Consider the following 19,012-nt stretch of genomic DNA (forward strand, 5'->3'; position numbering starts at 1 on the left):
GTCGTCGTAATACTCGATGGAGAGCTCATGTAGGCGAACCCAAACATCAACAGAGGAAAGGATGGTTTCCGATGGCTTGAAATCGGGAGTCCATGGAGAGACATGGATGCAGAGATTAGGAACTGACCACGGAAGGTCTTGTAAAGCTAAAAAATCAGTCTCACAGAATTTAAGCACGAAATAGCCAAGCCCTAGCTCAAAGACCTTAACAGTTCCGGTGAGACAAAGATGACGTCGAAGAAGAGATGCGATTCTCCATGGACGGACGTCCTTCCCGAAGATCCAAGCAATGAAAGAGTGATCGAACTGTTGAGTAATACGAGCAGTCTGAGAGGCAGAGAGCTCACAGACGGTCGCCTTTTTCCTGTTTCTGGCGGCGGCTTCATCGTCGCCGGCGCCAGTGAGTTGGTAGTCGGGTTGAAGCGCCATTGTAAGGGGATTGGATTGGATTTTTGGTCACTGTAACTGATGATCGAGGTTGGATGAAGAAGAGGATTAAAATTGAAATTTGTAGGGGAAGGAATCATGAATTCCTCGATCTTTTGCCATTCTCAGAATTTCTTGAGAAATTTCTGCGTTCGTTTACAGTACACGCCGCCACACCCAACCGTTGTTGTGGCCCCCAACCATGTTCACGGTAATATTCATCCAATGAAATTATAAATACAATACAAATATTTAAAAAATTATATAAATTATTAAATAAAACATTATATAATATTGAGGAAAAGCATAGTTGCTGAGCTGTTCGTTACATGTTTTGTATTTATCCTTATTTATTTATTTTGTTTATTCTTTGACTTTACTTTTTTTTTTCTACTATTTAATTGTTTTTAGTAATTAAATTAGATTGTTTAACTAATGATTAATGTAAAAAACATCAATTTATTTTTGTTTGCATTAATTGATTATTTGTACATATTAAATAACACTATACTCTTTTCTTTCATTTATTTAATTAATTGTAATCTTAGCTCATTTATCAATTAATTTTAACAAAAATTTTAAATTTTAAATTTGGTCGGAAACTAAATTTAATTTAGGTATAGAATCGCCTTTAAATAACTTTACCGGAATTTACGAATCAAATTCAATGAATTGTATATCAAATGTATATTGTCATCAGATTCATTGAACGCACGCGTCGATATTTTGTTCGAACTATTGCTCAAGTGAATGTCTGCCATATGGAATATAACGGCAACGCTTTTGTTTAACTATTACTCAAATGAATGTCTGTCGTGTGGAACATAAACCGGAACGCGTTTTCATGAAACGATTTAAATGCTTGCAAAAAGTGAAACAAACTAAATCATACATTTCATCTTCACTTAACACAAAAAACCAAAAAAAAAAAAAAAAAAAAACAAAAACACAAAAACACAAAAACAGAAACACATATGATTAGAAGGTTGTTATGGGTATTGGATTATTGTTCACCAAGTGAAGCTGATGGACTGAAAATGGAGATTTGGAGCCAAACCAGAGCCGCAAATGGCTGCAACTTCTTGCCTCATCTTCTTGGGGCCTGATGCAAGAACTCCCACGTTTTCCCCTTTGCGTTCTAGTAAAATTCCTGCAAAAAAAAAAAAGACAAAGAAATCTTAGACACGAACATGAACCGTGTTAGACAAACATGACTCTCCATAATGGTATGATATTGTTCACTTTGAGCATAAGCTCTCAAACCAATGGAGAGAGTATTCCTTGATTATAAACCCACGATCATTCCCTAAATTAGCCGATGTGGGACTTTTCTTTTCATTCAACACCTCCCTCGAACAAAGTACACTTTCCCTTAATCGAGGCTAGACTCCTTTTATTTTGGAGTCTTAGTCATTTTTTGACTATGCCTCATCCAACACCTCCCCTCAAACAAAATAAGCATTCCCTTAATCGAGGCTAAACTCCTTTTATTTTGGAGTATTGGTCATTTTTTTACTATGCCTCCGAGGAGGCTTGACTCCTTTTCGGAGTCCTTTGTATCCAATCTACTGGAATGACTATTTCCACGATGGTATGATATTGTCCCCTTGAGCATAAGGTATGATATTGTCCCCTTGACATAAGCTCTATAGTAGGCTTTCCATAGGCTTCCCAAAAAGCTTCAAAAACGAATGGGGAGAGAATTCCTTACTTGGAAGGTTGGGCCTTTCCCCATAATAAACACGAACAGATTGTGCAAGAGCTTCAAATGGAACGCTCTCCAATTCCATCTCGCCAACGTTGTCAAACCCCATTGCCGATGGAGACGCATTCGGCGTAGCCCCTTCGACGTTCTGAATCTGCCGGCCTTCCTTCGCTAGTTTCCTCTTGTTCCAAATCACCGCTGCAGTCGCCGCCATGACAATGCATAAACACAGCCCCAACATGTGTAAAAACGACCTTAAACTCAAATTGAACACATCGTTTGAATTCCCATCAATTGGGTATATGTAATATCTTGTCACAATCCCCATTAGAGCCAAGAAAATCCCGAACGACGAACAGATAACCCCTGCAAGCCATAGCCATCCATTGGGCCCTAAAATCGCCGTCGCAGGGGAATCCCCTTCATAGGGTTTAAAAATCACCGTTCTGAATTGTGGGTTTTCGTCTTTAGGGGATTTGTCTCTCGTCACGTAGGCCTCGATTTGGAAATTCTCCAGAGTGTTGGCGCCAGAGACTGGGAGGAGGAGGTGGAGGAAGGTCAAATCGGAGGAGTTTTTGAAGGCGGAAATAAGGAGGAGTTTAGGGATTTGTTGATGGGAATTGGAGTTATGAATGAGGTGTCTGATTATGGAAATGAAAGGGGTTATGCCACTACCGCCGCTGATCATAATAAGAGAGTCGAATTGGGGGAAGGAAGTGGAAACAGGGCCATAGGGGCCTTCGAGGGAGACTTGGAGGTGGTTATCAATGGCGGATGGAGAAGAAAGCGTCTGGTAAAGCTTGGTGGACCATGTTCCCTCGCATTTGATGACGACGGAGAGTGTCTCTGGTTCTAAGTCGGCGTGGGATGTGACGGTAAACGGGTGCCATTGGAGCTTTGAGATGCAGGGGATGTTCAGGAACAGAGTGCTCGTTGGGGTGTACTTCAATCCTGACAAAACAAATCAAGAAAACGTTGAGAACCCATGTGGGTTTGGTTGTAAAAGAAGGGGAAAATGGAGGATTTAATGAACCTGGGTGTTTGGAGAAGTTGAGCTCGAGTGTGTGGCAGGGGAGGAGGCGAGCAGAGAGGAGGCGAACACGGCGGCGGGACTGAAGGAAGCGGAGGAAGCGGTCGAGGAGGAAGAGGTAGAAACCAGGGAGCATAATGCAGGCGTAGGAAATGCCGACATGGAAGATGAAGAAGACGATGAAGAGAATGTAGAGATGGTGAGTGTAGAGGAAGAGCTCAAAGAACTTCCTTCGAACGCCAGGGAATGTCGTTGCCCATATTATGAGTCCACACACTAATGATACCTCTCCTGCTACGTTTGACACATCTGTTTTAGCCCATTCAAGCATCTGCCAAAACGGAAAGAGTAGCCGCTCAATGTCCACTTTGACCCGTTACGTATAGTCGTTAGCTTAAAACGTGTCTATTAGAGAGAGGTTTCCACACCCTGTAAGGAATATTTTGTTCTCCTCCCCCAACTAATGTGGAATCTCACAATCCACTCCCCTTAGGAGGGCCGGCATCCTCATTGACACACGGCCTGATGTCTGGCTTTTATACCATTTGCAACAATTGTACGCTTTGACCATTACACATAGCCGTTAGTCACATGATTGAGAGAGGTTTCCACACCCTCATAACAGATGTTTAGTTTCGACGTGGGATATCACATGTTATAATGAATACTCACTTGAGAAAGATCATGAGTAGCAGCCCAATAGACAACGAAGCAAACTCCATGAGCGGAGAAGAACGCCATCGTCATATGACCGAGCCATATATGATACTTAATGCTACTCTCCGACGTGAGACCGAGCAACGGCAGTAACGACGACCCGCGTGCCACCGGAAAGAACAAAAACACCAAACAAATATTCCCAACAACTCCAAGCCAATACGCTGCAGTTCCCAATCTACTTTCCCACCTGCCATCAACATCAAAGTTCTTAGTTGATTAATTACTTAGAACTTCAACTATTGCATATCGTTGTTCTTACTCATTCTCGTTGTGGTAGCTATTGTTTAAATATGTAGCAAAAGACCAAACTAGAAGTGCCACAAACATGGCCAGCAACGCAAGTTCTGTCCACGACACAATCCCGAGTGGCCCTTTCACGAACCCGGGTCTCTTCCACATCGCCAAACCATTATCGTTTCCTCTATTCCAATCGAGATCAAAACAAAATTCATTTAAATAAGAACATTACAAAACAACCTCTATATAACATAACTATTTACCTAATTTTCACGTTTTGCTCTTTGCATCTTCGTTCAATATGAACATAAACACATCCCAAAACAGCGATAAACAAAATGGGAAACGTATACATCAAAAGAGAAGTTCCTGTACCAAAACAAAACAACCATGTAAAAACTCTACATCAAACTTAAAAATTACACCAAAAAAAACAAAACCTTCGGATCCAAAATACGACGAATGACGACTCTTGTCTTGAATTTTGGGGAGCCATTGATGTCTATAAGTATTGGTGGGCATCATGAACCAAATAAAAAGCCACCCCACAAACAAGATGAACACCAAAACCCTAATGGCTAAGCTCAAAACTCTCATGGTTTCTTCTTTCAATCAAAGTAATATAGAAATTTGAGTGAAAGGAATGATATTTATAGGGAAAGAATGTTGGGATTGCTTAATTATATTATCAAGGGAATGAAGGGAAGTTTATAGGCGTGGTTCATGGCAGTGGATGAGGGCATTTTTATGATAATATAAGGAGTTGTCCAATGAGATGTTGCCACGTAGGATTTGAGGTAGGGATTAAGTTGACTTTGTGTGGAGAGAGCAGCGATTGGATGAGTGAGATTCGAGCACACAGCAAGAATCATGCAGGAGATTTTACGTAAAAGATTTAAAATTCAAGTGAAAGAGATTGAATGCTTGTATAGATTTGATGAATGATTTTATATATTTAATATTGTTTAGGAGAATTATTACACCATTTTTTTAATTATTTAATTAATAAATTGCTCGTGTATTTGATCGTAGATAAAATTTATATTTTTAAGATAAATGAGAATATTAGGGAAAACATTTTAAAAATCTAAATATTTAATTTTTAAACATTAATTTTTAAAATTTAAAATATTTAATACAAAGAGACAACGAAGACTTTTAAGTTTTTAAGAAAGGATGGTTTGGTCGGCTGAGATTGAAACAACGTTAATTAGTGTGTCTAATTGATGTGATTAATTAGCTAAAAAAAATGCAAAATTATGGAGTGATTAAGAAGGCCACGTGGGGGTTGATGTGTGGTTAGTGGATTTAGTGTGGCTTCCACGTGCACAAACCGACACTTGGCGGTGCCTAATCACTCTTACACGTGGAAATATTTTTTTCAATTATTTTTGTAAATTTCTCCTATAAAAAAAAATTATTCAATTCGATTATTTCCAATCGTAATTGAATGGTAGTTATAAAACGCTTATGGTAGACCCTAAAATTTAGTATTTTAGATCTAAATTTTTGATGTCGACTAGCTAGGGTACAATCTTCTCAAATCGTGATTCACCCTTTTTCGAAGCTTTTTAATTTAGAATATATTCAATATCTCGAGTTGCGAGAGGAGATGAGTATCAAAATTAAAGGTTCTTTCTTACCCATACGTATCCAAGTTCCCAAGTCAATGGGAGAATTAAGATAACGTCTTACAAGTTGAAGAACAAAAGTGAAGGTTCCGTCACATAATTGAATGAAACACACAAAATATATGACCCGTGAATTACCTATTTACGAAAAGTCGAAGTACTTAGAGCGAGGTGAAGACTAATACTGTATTAGGTATTGGAATGATCGAGATCTTCTTCTTCTTCAAATTATTTAAAAGAGAGCGTCTAGCATGAAAGAAAAGAACTTGTAAGTTAGCCTCCACGACTTGCCTACATTTGAAACTAGTGTTGATCAAAGCAACCGAGAACGTTGCACACTAGCTATGTAGGCAAGTCATTTTTGGCTATCACACAATGCTCTTATCTGTTCATACTATACCTCTCTTTCATTTTACTTCTTCGATATTTTGAACCTCCTTACAAAAGCTTCGGGCGTTTTTGAGAAAATATTAGAAGAAAAAATCGAACATGAAAGATAGAAGTCTATCAAATTAGCCAAAGACAACTGCCTATTAAATGAAAAACGAAGAGTTTCTTGGACGAGAAACCCGTCGTTATATGCTTTCACGATAGGCAAGTCATCTTTGACTCACTAAACAAACTTTCATATCTTCATGTTCGATCTATCTTCCTTCTTCAATTCACAATTCCGAGCACTAAGACTCCACGGGCTTTTATATACAAATTTCAACTAAATGGGATATGAAAAGTAATTGGAATATATTCGCTTAAGTTGCTTTATAAGTTGACTAAAATGATATATAAATTTCGTTAAAGTCAACTGTTAATCTGGCTTTTGAAATGAAACACAAATTATAACTTGATCGTTAATAATATAATATTAATATTAAGCAACCAAGTAAACTAGAACGTTTATGCATGACAAGAACACGTTTAAATTAAGTAGAGTAAATTATTTTTGAATAAAATCTTAATTTTTCACTGCGCTTCTCGTTGACTTAAAAGAATATATTGATTGGAACTGACTCAACGTGTCAAGAGAAACCTCGATCGAAATTAGTTCGATAAAGAGTTGACATAAAAGAATAGATGATTGAAGGAATAAAATTATGAAGTGTTACTTTACCCATGCCATGATGCAGCTTTAAGAATATAGGTAAATTCCTTTCATGGCTTCCCATCCCATTTGCTTTGCTTTTTATAGCTATCAAACTCATTAGTATCAAATGCATCCATTATTATTATTATTATTATTATTATTTGTAATATTCTAAATTCATCGTTAGTGTATATTGTCCGTTTCAGTCCGTTATGTATCGTCATCAATTTTACGATTTTAAAACGTGTCTATTAGGGAGAGGTTTTCACACCCTTCTAAGAAATGTTTCGTTCCTTCCACTAACCAAAATAGAATCTCACACTTTTAAAGGAAAACACGTCTAAGAAATACGTCATGAAGATAAGAGCGTTGTTTGATAGCCAAAAATGATTGTACTACTATTTTGATGAGCAAAAGATCACATTTTATAATTTAGAATTTGTGAGTTTCATATTAACTCGGTAGCGACCCATTCTTCTTATTCATATTGCACATATTCTTTTTGGATAATTTTGAGCGGGCGTAACATTATTATCTTCTATAGATTAATTTGACAACTTCTTTTTATTTTTGTGATATATTTTCTTCTCGAATAATTTAAAAAAGATAATGTTTTTTTATGTACTTTTGTTAAACATTTTTTTTTTTAAATTTAGTAAGTATATATTTAAATCAGATTTCACGTAAATAAATAAAAAATTATTTATTTCAAAAACTTAAAATTTACATCTAATAAATAATGAAATTGATAATAACATTTTTTTTTTTTACTAATATGAGGGATTTTTTAGTCTTTTCATCTTTTTTTTTATTATTTTAAAAAAATTATGTAATAAATAAATAATAATATATAATTTTATTTTAATTACCACAAACTTTTAAATGTTGGATATACCGTAACCATTTTTATTTTTTATCTTAATGTTATCATATTATCGCCTTTTTTATATAATACAAAGTCAAAAATTGTTTTAGTAATAAATTTATTGAAGATAGATGTTAATATTTTGAAATTTTAATAAAGACAATGCAATAATATTTATTTATAATACTAGGATGTCTCTGACATGTCGCTAGTTTGATCGGGTTAAATTCTTTTAACTCATGTCTAAGTCTTGCATGTATCCCTTTTTTATTGGATTAAATTGTTTTTAACTGACATCTCAACTAGAACAGATGCGATTTGAAGAGGATGATAAAATAGAAAGACGAAGATCCTCTTCCATAGCCTATCAAAGTTGGTTTAGGTTGCATTTAAGTTCTTCTATTTTTCAAGTCACGAGCAAAATAATTAGAAAAAATGAGATGCTACTGTCTGTTGTTCTGATGATTCATGATAGCTCGACGAATCGCAAGACTATTGTGCTGGTGATGCATCATTCAAATTTCTGCCCTATCAACTTTCGATGGTGGGATAGTGGACTACTATGGTGGTGACAAGTGATGGAAAATTAGAGTTCGATTTCAGAGAGAGAGAGCCTCAGAAACGACTACCACATCCAAGGAAGGCAGTAGGTGTGCAAATTACTCAGTCCTGACGTAAATTTTTTTGACTCATCACGTAAAACTCAATACCATATCAAGTCTTGAAACAATGTGTACCTCAAATTATTTAAAAGAGAAGGTCTAGCATGAAAGAAAAGAACTCGTAAGTTAGCCTCAATGACCCGCCAGCATTGGAAACTAGGGTTGATCAAAGCAACCGAGAAAGTTTCATACGAGCTATTGCAGGCAAGTCATTTTTGGCTATCACACAACGCTCTTATCTTCTCATACTATACCTCTCTTTCATTTTACTTCTTTCTTGTCTACAATCTTCGATATTTTGAACCTCCTAACAAAATTTTTGAGTATTCTTGAGAAAATATTAGAAGAAAAGACCGAACATGAAAGATAGAAGTCTATCAAATTAGCCAAAGACAACTGCCTATAAAATGTATAACTAAGAGTTTCTTGGACGAGAAACCCTTCGTTATATGCTTTCACGATAGGCAAGTCATCTTTGGCTCACTAAACAAACTTTCACATCTTCATGTTCGATCTATCTTCCTTCTTCAATTCACAATTCTGAGCACCGGGGTTCCACTAGCTTTTATATACAAATTTCAACCAAATGGGATATGAAAAGTAATTGGAATATATTCCCCTGAACTTGCTTCATAAGTTGACTAAAATTATATACGAATTTACTTTTTATTTTCTTTTATTAGAGTCAACATCCAAGTAAACTAGGACGTTTATGTATAACAAGTGCACGTTTATGTTAAGAAGAGTAAACCATTTTGAATCGTGTCTTGGTTTTTTTGATACCTTATCACTTCTCGTTGACTTAGAAGAATAAAATTGAGTGAAGTTGACTCAACATGTCAGCACACGTTGTTATTCTTTGTAAGAATGAATTGATTAAAGTCAACTCTAATATTTCCTAACAAGTAAGGAGTTGACTTACAAGAATAATTGGATTGAAACCGACACGATGCCATCATGCAACTTTGAAGAATATAGGTAAATTCCTTCTATGACTTCCCATCCCATTTGCCTTGCTTTTTGTAGCTATAAATATGGAGACTATCAAACTCATTATTGTCGAGAAATGGTTAAGAAGAGAGATGCATCGTGAAGATAAGAGTGTTGTTTGATAGCCAAAAATGACTTGCCTGTTGTCGTGATGAACAAAAGATTACGTTTTGTAATTTAGAACTTATGAGCTTCGTATTAATCAGGCAGTCTTTTTGGCTAATCTGACAAACTCTTCTTGTTTCATGTTGCATGTATTCTCTTTAGATATTTTGGGTTGACTATGGGAGTTTAAGAAAGCTAAACCCGAAATTGTCTGTTCTGTTCGACAGAGAAACGAAACCCACGACCCGAAGTTTGTTCTTATGGTCGAGTTGGAAAAAGGGTAGGGGTTGTTGCTATTCTTCTTTGAAATTGTGAGCTATTCTAGCGTGCCGATAATATGTTTGAGAAAATGCTTGAGAGACCTCTAGTGAAGTTCTACTCTTGCTTGGCTGCCACCCGACTTCGGGAAACGACGAACTTCGATTTTGCAATGATTCAAAATCTCTTGCCGAAGTTCGGTCACGAAACTGGGACAACAAGCTGATGACGAATCGTGCTACTCGGTCCTGTGTAGTCCATCGTAGGCAGGTGCTTGCTGTTTATCATGATCTGTGGTTGCTTATATGTTCTTAGATTTGGAAGATTGTGATTTGAGATTGGAGCTGACTTAAACATGGATTTGCAATGACATGATGAATTTGAACATTCTATGTCTCAAGCACAGCGGTAAAAATGGTCCGAAGAAATTTGAACATTCATTGTATGGTTGACTCAACCAGCTAGCTAGAACTTTGATTCATACACACTTTTTGCAAAGTCAACGGTAGTTGACTGATGTTGTCCTCGATCAATCCTATTTTCAGACCTATATTGATATGGAATCACACTTAAATATTATTTTGTTAATCCAATTAATCCAGTATAAGTAAGATTTGATCGATTCTCTGTATAGCTTCAAAATAAACTTTCGCCTTACTCGAGGCATTCGAAGAGTTTGTAACATTCATAGTTTATGACTATAATTAGCCGCTATGTAAATAAATCTTAAAATACATTAAACAAACATCATAGCTCTAAATTATTCTAAATTATGATCCACCCAAAATTTATAAGAAATATGAATTGAAATATCTTTTAATAATTTTAACATGAATTGAAATATCTTTTAATAATTTTAACCGTATGATTAATGTCTAATGGTTCATATCACATATATTCACTCCAAAATTCAACAATGGTCCAAATGTAAATGTGATTTGACTATGATATTTTCGTGCGTATGGTAAATAGGAATGACCAACATTTTCTACAAACAAGATGAAATCGATTTATTCTCATATGTTCATAAGTTCAACATCAACATGATAGATAACTCGACATTTTCATTATATTATAGAAAAAATGACTTTAAAATAGAACTAGATTCCTAAAATGATCGTTTAATTGTGACATTGATTTAGAAGATATGTAACAGACAAATATGCAAGTGAAGTATGATGTTTCATTAAAATAAATTCCTTATATAGAAACTTGTCATATACAATATACTTGATGAGTATCACGTGATCAACTCGCCATGAAAACCTACCTGAAATAATATAATATTTCATATATATATAGTTTTTGAAAACTGGAGCTTACCAAATGTGTGAGAAAACAGCCTAATTTTCAAAATAAAGAACACCAAAAACAAATCCATCATCTAACAAGCTTTGAATTAATCTGGAAGAGAGAGAAATTAAGACTGGGAGAGAGATGGAGTGAGTGCAAGGGATTTTTATTTATTTATCTTATATAAAATTAACAGCACATAAATAATAAATAACTATTAATATAATATATACCTAGTACCTCGGTCTTGTTATGAAATGTTCGGAAACATGTAGAATAGGATTCAAACATCTGATTTTTTGGGTCGAAAGTTGAAATATAGTCTTGCTTGACAGCATTTAGCCTAAAAATCATGAGCAAATCAACGTTTTAACATGTAATATAATAACTATGATTGTCTTCTTTTTTAATATGAAAAAAAAGAGAAGATCTAGAATGATAGAGAAGAGTTTGTTAGTTTAGCGCTCAATACATAAATCAAATACGGACTTAAAAACGTCATAATTTGGAGTAGCAGGCAAGTCATTTTTGGCTATCAAACAACACTCTTCGTGTCATACTAAATCTCTCAAGTAATGATCAAATCACTCATTCGAAACTTTAAAAAGGGATTTTTAAGAAAGAATGTAAGAAGATAAGCCAAAGATGAGTCCCAGAAAACAAGAACTCAACCCATGTCTGGCTTTTCTTCTTCATTTGAACTCAAATAGTTGCAGAAACTAAGAGAGTTTGATATCTATTTATAGCTGTTTGCATGGTTTGAAAGAATATATTCACTCTTATGAGTTGCATGAGTTGACTAAATCAGCTAGCTAGCTAGAACTTTGGTTCGTATAATTCTTTTTTCTAAAGTCAACTCTACGTTGACAAATGTCCATTTCAATCAGTCCCATGACCACAAACACATATTCTGTCAGCTACAATCACTTGTACATTACAATTGCTAATTGATTAACATTTTAAAACTAACTATTAACCAACATTGAAATGATTCCAACTATTTTGGAGAAAAGAAAACTTAGTAGTAGATAAGGCATGGAGTTTCAATTACCTGAAATTTCTTGGAGCCTCTGCCAATCCACCAAGTAAGCGAACCCATAAGCCAAATTCTTCAATGTTGCATCGTGTAGCTCCAAGTCCACCGTCGCCGTCGCGTCGGTGGAGAAGAACACTCTGTACCCTCTAACGAACGCCTCACGCGCCGTCGTCTCGCAGCAGATGTTCGTCATAACCCCTGTTACAATCACTTCTTCCACGCCCTTCTCTTTTAGGCAGTCTTCTAGTCGCGTGTTCCTGAACGCGCTGTAGGTGTTCTTCCGAATGACCTCGTCGGTAGCCTGCCGGTCGAGATTAGGGATGAGGTCGGCGGCAGGGGAGCCATCGAGGATGATATCGCCGTCCCACCACTCGCTAAGGATGGGGTTGTCGGAAGCAGAGGCGTGGGCGTGGCGGGTAAAGATGACGGGGATGGAGGCGGCACGGCAGAGACGGATGGTGGTGAGGAGATTGGAGAAGATGGGTTTGGCCATGGCGGAGAAGTAGTTCTGCATGTCGATCACTAAGAGTGCGGCGATTTTTGGATTTGGGAGTCGGTGGCGGATCTCGTATTTCTTGTATGATGGACAGATTCCGCCGCCTGCAGTGGCGGCGTCGGCGGCGGCGGCCCTTGATTTGGGGTTATCCATCGTCGGTTGTGGCGATACAAGGCGATTTCGTCGGAATCGGAGCTCTGAGTTTGGGATCTGAGATTGAAGAAGACGAGGAAACCTAAATAGACTGAATTTTTTATTTTTTATTTTTTATTATAGATTTTCTTCTCCCTCTAAATTAAAAAATAATGAAATAATTTAATTTAATTTAATTGATTTTGGAAGGGTGAAAAGGAGGTAACACGTGGAGCGAATGGATTGGGCGTGTAACAGCCAGGCAGTTTCGACGTCGTTCTAGAGGCTTCGGTTGTGGGAGTGCGTCGCAGAGAGCTCTCCGTTTAAAATTGGGAGCGAAAATTTGGTGATTCCGAGAGAGAGAGAAAAAGAGCGAGGGAGAGAATTTAGGGCGTGGAGATGTCGTACCTGTTGCCGCATCTGCACTCAGGCTGGGCGGTGGATCAAGCAATCCTCACTGAAGAAGAACGCGTCGTCATCATCCGCTTCGGCCATGATTGGGACGACACCTGTATGCAGGTAACCTCATTTCCAATCCCTAACTCTTCTTCTCCTCGCTTTCATCGCTTTTCACGGCGTCGAGGTTTTATGCATTTTCTTGCCGATTCCGATTCTCTTCGGTGATCAATATACAGAGGACGACGATTTTCTTGTTCGAAAATTTTCCCTATTCTTTTGCAGAGATCAAAGAAAGACGAAGCTATATCTATCTATCTATCTATATATATATATATATATATATAGTTCTTTTTTTCTTGTTAAATTATTATTTTCATCTAGTTCGTTCCATTTTTTATTATTTAGTTCAAGGTCTTGTTTTTACTAGATTAAGAAGCATATTTTTAGTTAACAATTTAGTTTTAAATTAATAAATCATAATTTAGTTTGTGAATTTTAATATATAAGGATTTAATTTTATATTTTAACGTTGGTAATAATTTAGTCATTAATTTGGTTTCTATATTTCATAATTTATAATGAATTAATCCCTACTAAATATAATTTCTTACACGTTCTCGTTTCAAAATTATTTATAAACGATGAAGACCAAATTATTTAATTGAATTTCACACTTCCTAAGTTGAAACTTACTGATTTTTTTTAACATTTATCTATTTTTTCGAGTTAAATTAAAATTATAGTCTTCGAATTTCAAGATTTATGTCAATTTAGCTCTAATATATATATATATATATATATATATATATATATATATATATATATATATATATAATTTTAAATTTGAGATAAAAATTACTCTATACAAAATTTCAAATTTATATATACACAAATTAATTTCTTAAAAAAAAAATTAAAAATTGTTTAATAGTTATTCTGATGCAGCACTTTTTCCTATTTATTCTATTTATTCAAACACAGTAAACTCGTTTTAGTATATTCGGTCTCATAGCTTTGTTACCTCCCTTTTAGTATACTAACTTAGCTTATTATCCATTACTACGTGGCCAAGTGTCTACAAGTTTCAAAGGGAGTCGATCTTTTTTATATTAACATTGAAATTATTTACAGAAAGTCGAAAGATTTATATAATTAATCTAAATTCCACTCTCCAACATTCTTATGTTAATTGTTTGGTAACGTTTTATAGTTTGATATGTTTTTGCTGTAGATGGATGAAGTGTTGGCCTCAGTTGCAGAGACGATTAAGAACTTTGCAGTAATATACCTTGTGGATATCACAGAGGTTCCTGATTTCAACACAATGTACGAGCTCTATGATCCTTCTACTGTCATGTTCTTCTTTAGGAACAAGCACATAATGATTGATCTTGGTACTGGTAACAACAATAAGATAAACTGGGCACTCAAGGATAAGCAAGAGTTCATTGATATTATTGAGACTGTCTATCGTGGAGCAAGGAAAGGTCGTGGTTTGGTCATTGCACCTAAGGACTATTCAACCAAATATCGCTACTAAATCTCTGTTTGGATTGATCTTCAATCAATCCATATAGTCCATCATCATTAATTTAAGACCTTGCATCTTGAAAATCTGTACATTAACTCAAAAAATGGATATGGTATATTTGGATGTCATTACGTGTCTCAAAACATTTGACTCATGAATTGTAACGGCTCAAGCCCCACCACTAGTATGGTAAATATTGTCTTCTTTGGACTTTTTCTTTCAAGTTTCCCCTTAGTTAGGGAGAGGTTTCCACACCCTTATAAAAAGATGTTTCGTTCTTTTCCCCAATCGACGTGGGATCTCACAATAAGGAGGTGGATTTGGGAGGCCTACATCGATTAGAGAAGGGAACGAGTGTCAGCAAGGACGCTAGGCTCCAAAGGGAGTGGATTGTGAGGTCCCACATCTTCTTTATAAAGGTGTGGAAACTTCTCCCTAGCAGACGTGGTTTAAAAACCTTGAAGGGAAGTCCAAAGGGAAAGCCTAAAGAGGACAATATCTTCTAGCATACGTTGTGATGATGTATTGGACGAGCCGCCTAGTTTGTGAGCAAATGGGTATGATACACAAATATAAAGTTTGTTTACCATGTCTAATACACTCTGCTTCTTAATTCTGTCATGTCTTTTTCCATTTTTATTACTGTACAGCTATAGCTATGTAAGCAACTTCTATCATCTGGATAGCCTTGCTACATGTGTACTTCTTAATCCCTAATCTTTCTTCCAATCATTTCTACCATTCCCATTACAACCATCCCAATGATATACCAAGTGACGCCTGTTAGCATAACCTGCATCCAGTGACTGTTAACTAACTCTAGAGCCATAGAACCGCCAATGTGTTCCTTTAAGCTGCTGGCACCATCATTTCTCATCATTTGCTGAATCGCAGCAGTTGCGATTATCGATATCGAAATTGGTAATGCCAACCTCATGGGGCTAACATGACCACCATCACCAAGGCCTCTTGGTTCTTTGATAGGTTTGGTCTCCACTCTTGACTTTGAGATTGTGCTGTTTGGAGTTTGAGTTGAGGTTGGAAGTGCAAGAGTGGTCGGAACCCAGTAATCATCCTTGTATATATGTTTTTCTGTAGCTCTATTTCTGTCTTCAGCTTTTGCCCTGATTTGTTTCCTTGCAGTAACAGCAGCCTGAAGCCTGTTGATTTCTGGTGTGGATTTGGTGGCGATGTGCGTCAGGTTTTGGCCCTGTTTTGATCCAGGTCCAGCCGGCGTGGCTGTCTGCCAAAATAGCCAATTTGAGATTGATCTGATGGTCTGAATTGCAGCCAACTGGGCTTCATTCTCAAAGGTTGCCCCCTGTAAAACACCATTGTAGAGTAAAGGGTATCATTAATTTTAAGCCATTTTGAGTTGGAGATATTGAACTTATTGTGATTAGTATCTATTTGGATCTAACCTTGGAATGCTCTTTTGAAGCTTTCTCCATAGCCTCCTTGAATCTGGCTTGGAATTTCTTCACGTCTGTGAAGATATTCGACACTCGTTCACCAGCTGCGTTGCTCATTCCAACTCTTACATTTCCACGCGGTTGCTTTGACATTAAGAACTCCAAGGCTGCTAAATCTGACCTTTCCACCATCCTGTATTGGAAAAAGAAGACACTTATGTTGAGGATTGTCGGGAGGGAGTCCCGAATGATCACGAGTTTATAAATAAGGAATACATCTCCATTGGTACGAGGCCTTTTGGGGAAGCCCAAAGCAAAGCCTAAAAACTTGTGCTCAAACTGAACAATATTATACAATTGTAGAGATTCGTGATTCCTAACAACTTATAAGCTAATCAGCAACTGGCTGAGTAAACACTCACGAAATGCAGTCAACTGGGCAAGTTTGAATAGCTTCCATCACTTTATATTCAGGATCAGCCCACTGTGCCACAACTCTAGCTCTCCCATACACAGATTCGACAGCAAAGGTTTTACCGGCAAATAAAGCACATTTCAAGCAGCCAATACATTTCACTTCATCTACAAAAACCGCCCGTTGTTCGTTTTCCGACCCGAGCCACACTGAATAAACTGGATTCCCTGTGTAACCTCGAAGTTCTGCCATTTTCGCTTGCTCCTGTGGACATGTCAAAAACCTTGGTTTCTGAATCGAATTGTACAAAGTAGATTAGTGTATTTGAGTTCTGACCTTATCATAAGCCAGCCTAGAACTAGGATCCGACAGAAGTGAATATGCTTCATTGAGAATGATACTCATGTCATGGCCAGCAGGTCCGGCGATGTCGGGGTGGCACTGCTTTTGGAGGGCGCGGTAGGCTGCCTTGATCCGTGATGAATCGGAGGAGCTGTCGATGCCCAGAAGATCATATAGATCGAAGTCTGTAATTGAAGAAGCTGCCCTGCATGACAAAGTGTTGCCATAAGGCTTTCTGGAAGTTGAAGAGTTGTAGGATCCTAACTTTGTTTGAGTTGGATACTGTCTTGCGGTTGCAGCCGCAGTGTGTGTGTACAGAGGAAGCCATGAGGTACTCATCTTCCAAGCTTTCAAGAAGGATAAGAGAGGAGTTGTGAGATGATGCTTGTGAGATGGCTTTAGAAAAGTGGTAGGAAGATATTTTATGACAAAACAAGAGGTGAGATATTTTGATGCATCCTATGGGACTACTCCTTGTGGAGACCACCCGTTTGCTATCTCTCGTTTGTACTATTAACGGTGTAAGATTGGACTCTCGATCGAAAAGAAAGTGTTAATTAGTCGAGTTAGAAAAAGTGAAAGGAACACAAAAATTGAATTGAATTGACACGTAATCAATATCTTGGAGCTCCTTTGAGAATCGTGTTGGAGTTTGTTTCTTAACATTGAAGTATCTTTTAAATGGTAAGGGTAACAACTTGAGCTCATTGTTGATAAATATTATTTGTTTTGGCCCGTTACATATTGTCATTAGTCTCACGGGAGAGGTATACTACTAGTAGATATTGTCTGTTTTGATCCATTGTATATCACTATTAGTCTAGTCTCACATAAGATGTTTGAAATTTTCACACTTATAAGAAGTGCAAAAGAGGTTTTCACAGGCTTATAAGGAGAGCATCGTACAATTCTCCATCTCACAATCCACCTCCTTTAGGGACCCAATGTCTTTATTGGCTACGTATTGTCGTCGTCTTCTTTCCACTTTTCAACCGACGTAAGATCTCACAATAACATTACATAATAAAACATAACGAATGAAATAGGAAAGTTTTGAATACACAGAATAGTTTAAAGTCGGTGTAGAAGTTGTACAGGAGTTCAAATAAGTCTGCAAGTAGGAAGTTTTTAGATGAAAGTTGAGACACGAACCAATGCACTTTTTGGACATTTCACTTCATTACAAAGCACTTTCTCCAACACACACAACAATACTCCATATTGCCGCCTTTAACCCTATCCCAAACACATGCCTTTCCTCTTCCTTTAAGTCTTCATTTATGTTACACTTAAACCTTACTTACTCACTATTAATGTTAATTAACATCTTAATTTACTAGTTAACTATTTTTTAAGGTTGTGTTTAATACGCTCCTAACACATTTTTAATACTTTTAATATTATCTTATTATAAGTCCCTAAACTATTACTAAATATTGATCTTATTAAAAATATAAATAAATTTATAATTTAATATTAATTATGAGAAAATAACGACAAATAATTTCCGACATATATTTTAGCTAATTATTATATTAATTTATTTAATTAAACACCCCCTTCGTCCTCCTTTGTTTCTATATATATATCTTATAATTCCTCTGTTTACGATTACTTTGAAGCTCTTATTTCCAGCTTTCATCGGCATCACCGGAGAAGCTGAAATTCCGTCCGGCCGTCTCTGTTTATTTCTCAAACCTCTCATCTCTCAATGGCGGCGAATGGGTTGGATTTAGCCTACGCCTATAGAAGAAAACCCTTTTCTTCTTCATCATCTCTCCTGAACTCATTTTTCATGTCCACTGTCAATATCGCCGCTAATTCTCTCGTCTCCGTCGCCTCTAATGCCAAAAACGAGCTTTCCGGCAGGAAATGGCGCCCCGCCGACCACTTCCGCTTCATGCTCATGCTCACCTCTTGGTTTACGGTTTGGGTTTTGAGAATTGTCATAGATTGGTTCCCTATTGCTCTCGCCCCTTCTCGCCGCCTGCTAAATCGTATCTGCGGCGGCGGTGGGTCTGGGAGTTCGCCGCCTCTGCTGTTGCCGCCGCCGTCTTTCGACCCCTCGTCGGCGTTGGTTCCTTCGCCACTGGCTTCGCTTTCCAAATTGGATTTGATTCCTTTTGAAACTGTAGACTTCGGCGGTTCCTCTGTTAAGCCTCTTACCCGAGCTCTCTCTCAAGTAAGCCTTTTTTTTTTTTTTTTTTTTTTTTTTTTTTTTTTTTTTTTTTTTTTTTTTTTTTTTT

General features: G+C 36.8%; 5 protein-coding genes across 7 annotated transcripts in view; 2 read left to right on the forward strand and 3 right to left on the reverse strand.

Annotated features, from left to right (window-relative positions):
- Positions 1-1,242: 1,242 nt before the first annotated feature.
- On the reverse strand, positions 1,243-4,747 carry LOC111458241 (ferric reduction oxidase 2-like). 2 transcript variants are annotated; one of them, XM_023100757.1, is made up of 7 exons: positions 4,559-4,747; positions 4,382-4,487; positions 4,141-4,302; positions 3,834-4,068; positions 3,165-3,492; positions 2,138-3,082; positions 1,243-1,576 (listed from the first exon to the last, which is right to left on the reverse strand). In XM_023100757.1, exons 1-7 carry the CDS (start codon positions 4,713-4,715, stop codon positions 1,437-1,439), a joined length of 2,073 nt encoding a protein of 690 aa, XP_022956525.1. In that variant the 5' UTR covers positions 4,716-4,747; the 3' UTR covers positions 1,243-1,436. The 2 variants fall into 2 exon arrangements, with proteins under 2 accessions (XP_022956525.1, XP_022956524.1); XM_023100756.1 differs by having other exon boundaries at positions 4,141-4,308.
- Positions 4,748-10,873: 6,126 nt separating this feature from the next.
- On the reverse strand, positions 10,874-13,168 carry LOC111458572 (nicotinamidase 2). Of its 2 annotated transcripts, none has more exons than XM_023101316.1 (3): positions 13,076-13,168; positions 12,055-12,745; positions 10,874-10,976 (listed from the first exon to the last, which is right to left on the reverse strand). In XM_023101316.1, exons 1-3 carry the CDS (start codon positions 13,085-13,087, stop codon positions 10,951-10,953), a joined length of 729 nt encoding a protein of 242 aa, XP_022957084.1. In that variant the 5' UTR covers positions 13,088-13,168; the 3' UTR covers positions 10,874-10,950. The 2 variants fall into 2 exon arrangements, with proteins under 2 accessions (XP_022957084.1, XP_022957085.1); XM_023101317.1 differs by lacking the exon at positions 10,874-10,976 and adding an exon at positions 11,307-11,346.
- On the forward strand, positions 12,829-14,805 carry LOC111458573 (thioredoxin-like protein YLS8). The gene is made up of 2 exons (XM_023101318.1): positions 12,829-13,186; positions 14,298-14,805. The coding sequence occupies exons 1-2, from the start codon at positions 13,067-13,069 to the stop codon at positions 14,604-14,606; spliced, it is 429 nt and encodes a 142-aa protein (XP_022957086.1). The 5' UTR covers positions 12,829-13,066; the 3' UTR covers positions 14,607-14,805.
- A 334-nt stretch (positions 14,806-15,139) lies between these two features.
- LOC111458571 (chaperone protein dnaJ C76, chloroplastic-like) lies at positions 15,140-17,238 on the reverse strand. Its single transcript, XM_023101315.1, has 4 exons — positions 16,761-17,238; positions 16,432-16,688; positions 16,019-16,202; positions 15,140-15,918 (listed from the first exon to the last, which is right to left on the reverse strand). Exons 1-4 carry the CDS (start codon positions 17,103-17,105, stop codon positions 15,304-15,306), a joined length of 1,401 nt encoding a protein of 466 aa, XP_022957083.1. The 5' UTR covers positions 17,106-17,238; the 3' UTR covers positions 15,140-15,303.
- A 1,156-nt stretch (positions 17,239-18,394) lies between these two features.
- LOC111458593 overlaps positions 18,395-19,012 on the forward strand; it is a 2,650-nt gene continuing 2,032 nt past the window's right edge. Inside the window, exon 1 of the mRNA XM_023101347.1 lies at positions 18,395-18,948. Within this exon, the coding sequence (XP_022957115.1) occupies positions 18,478-18,948 (471 nt within the window). The 5' untranslated portion in view covers positions 18,395-18,477. The remainder of the gene's footprint in view (positions 18,949-19,012) is intronic.

This window comes from Cucurbita moschata, unplaced genomic scaffold (genome assembly GCF_002738365.1).
Source record: "Cucurbita moschata cultivar Rifu unplaced genomic scaffold, Cmos_1.0 Cmo_Scf00021, whole genome shotgun sequence".
Classification (NCBI taxonomy): domain Eukaryota; kingdom Viridiplantae; phylum Streptophyta; class Magnoliopsida; order Cucurbitales; family Cucurbitaceae; genus Cucurbita; species Cucurbita moschata.

Coding starts and splice junctions, on each gene's coding strand:
- LOC111458571 (XM_023101315.1), bottom strand. CDS start 17,105: ATGAGTACCTCATGGCTTCCTCTGTACACACACACTGCGGCTGCAACC. Junction 16,689..16,760: donor CTAGGCTGGCTTATGATAAG/GTCAGAACTCAA, acceptor ACATGTCCACAG/GAGCAAGCGAAAATGGCAGA. Junction 15,919..16,018: donor CTTCAAAAGAGCATTCCAAG/GTTAGATCCAAA, acceptor GGTGTTTTACAG/GGGGCAACCTTTGAGAATGA.
- LOC111458241 (XM_023100756.1), bottom strand. CDS start 4,715: ATGAGAGTTTTGAGCTTAGCCATTAGGGTTTTGGTGTTCATCTTGTTT. Junction 3,493..3,833: donor CTACTCATGATCTTTCTCAA/GTGAGTATTCAT, acceptor CCGTTTTGGCAG/ATGCTTGAATGGGCTAAAAC. Junction 1,577..2,137: donor GGAAAGGCCCAACCTTCCAA/GTAAGGAATTCT, acceptor TTTTTTTTGCAG/GAATTTTACTAGAACGCAAA.
- LOC111458573 (XM_023101318.1), top strand. CDS start 13,067: ATGTCGTACCTGTTGCCGCATCTGCACTCAGGCTGGGCGGTGGATCAA. Junction 13,187..14,297: donor GGGACGACACCTGTATGCAG/GTAACCTCATTT, acceptor TTTTTGCTGTAG/ATGGATGAAGTGTTGGCCTC.
- LOC111458572 (XM_023101316.1), bottom strand. Junction 10,977..12,054: donor GAGGCTCCAAGAAATTTCAG/GTAATTGAAACT, acceptor TATTTCAGGTAG/GTTTTCATGGCGAGTTGATC.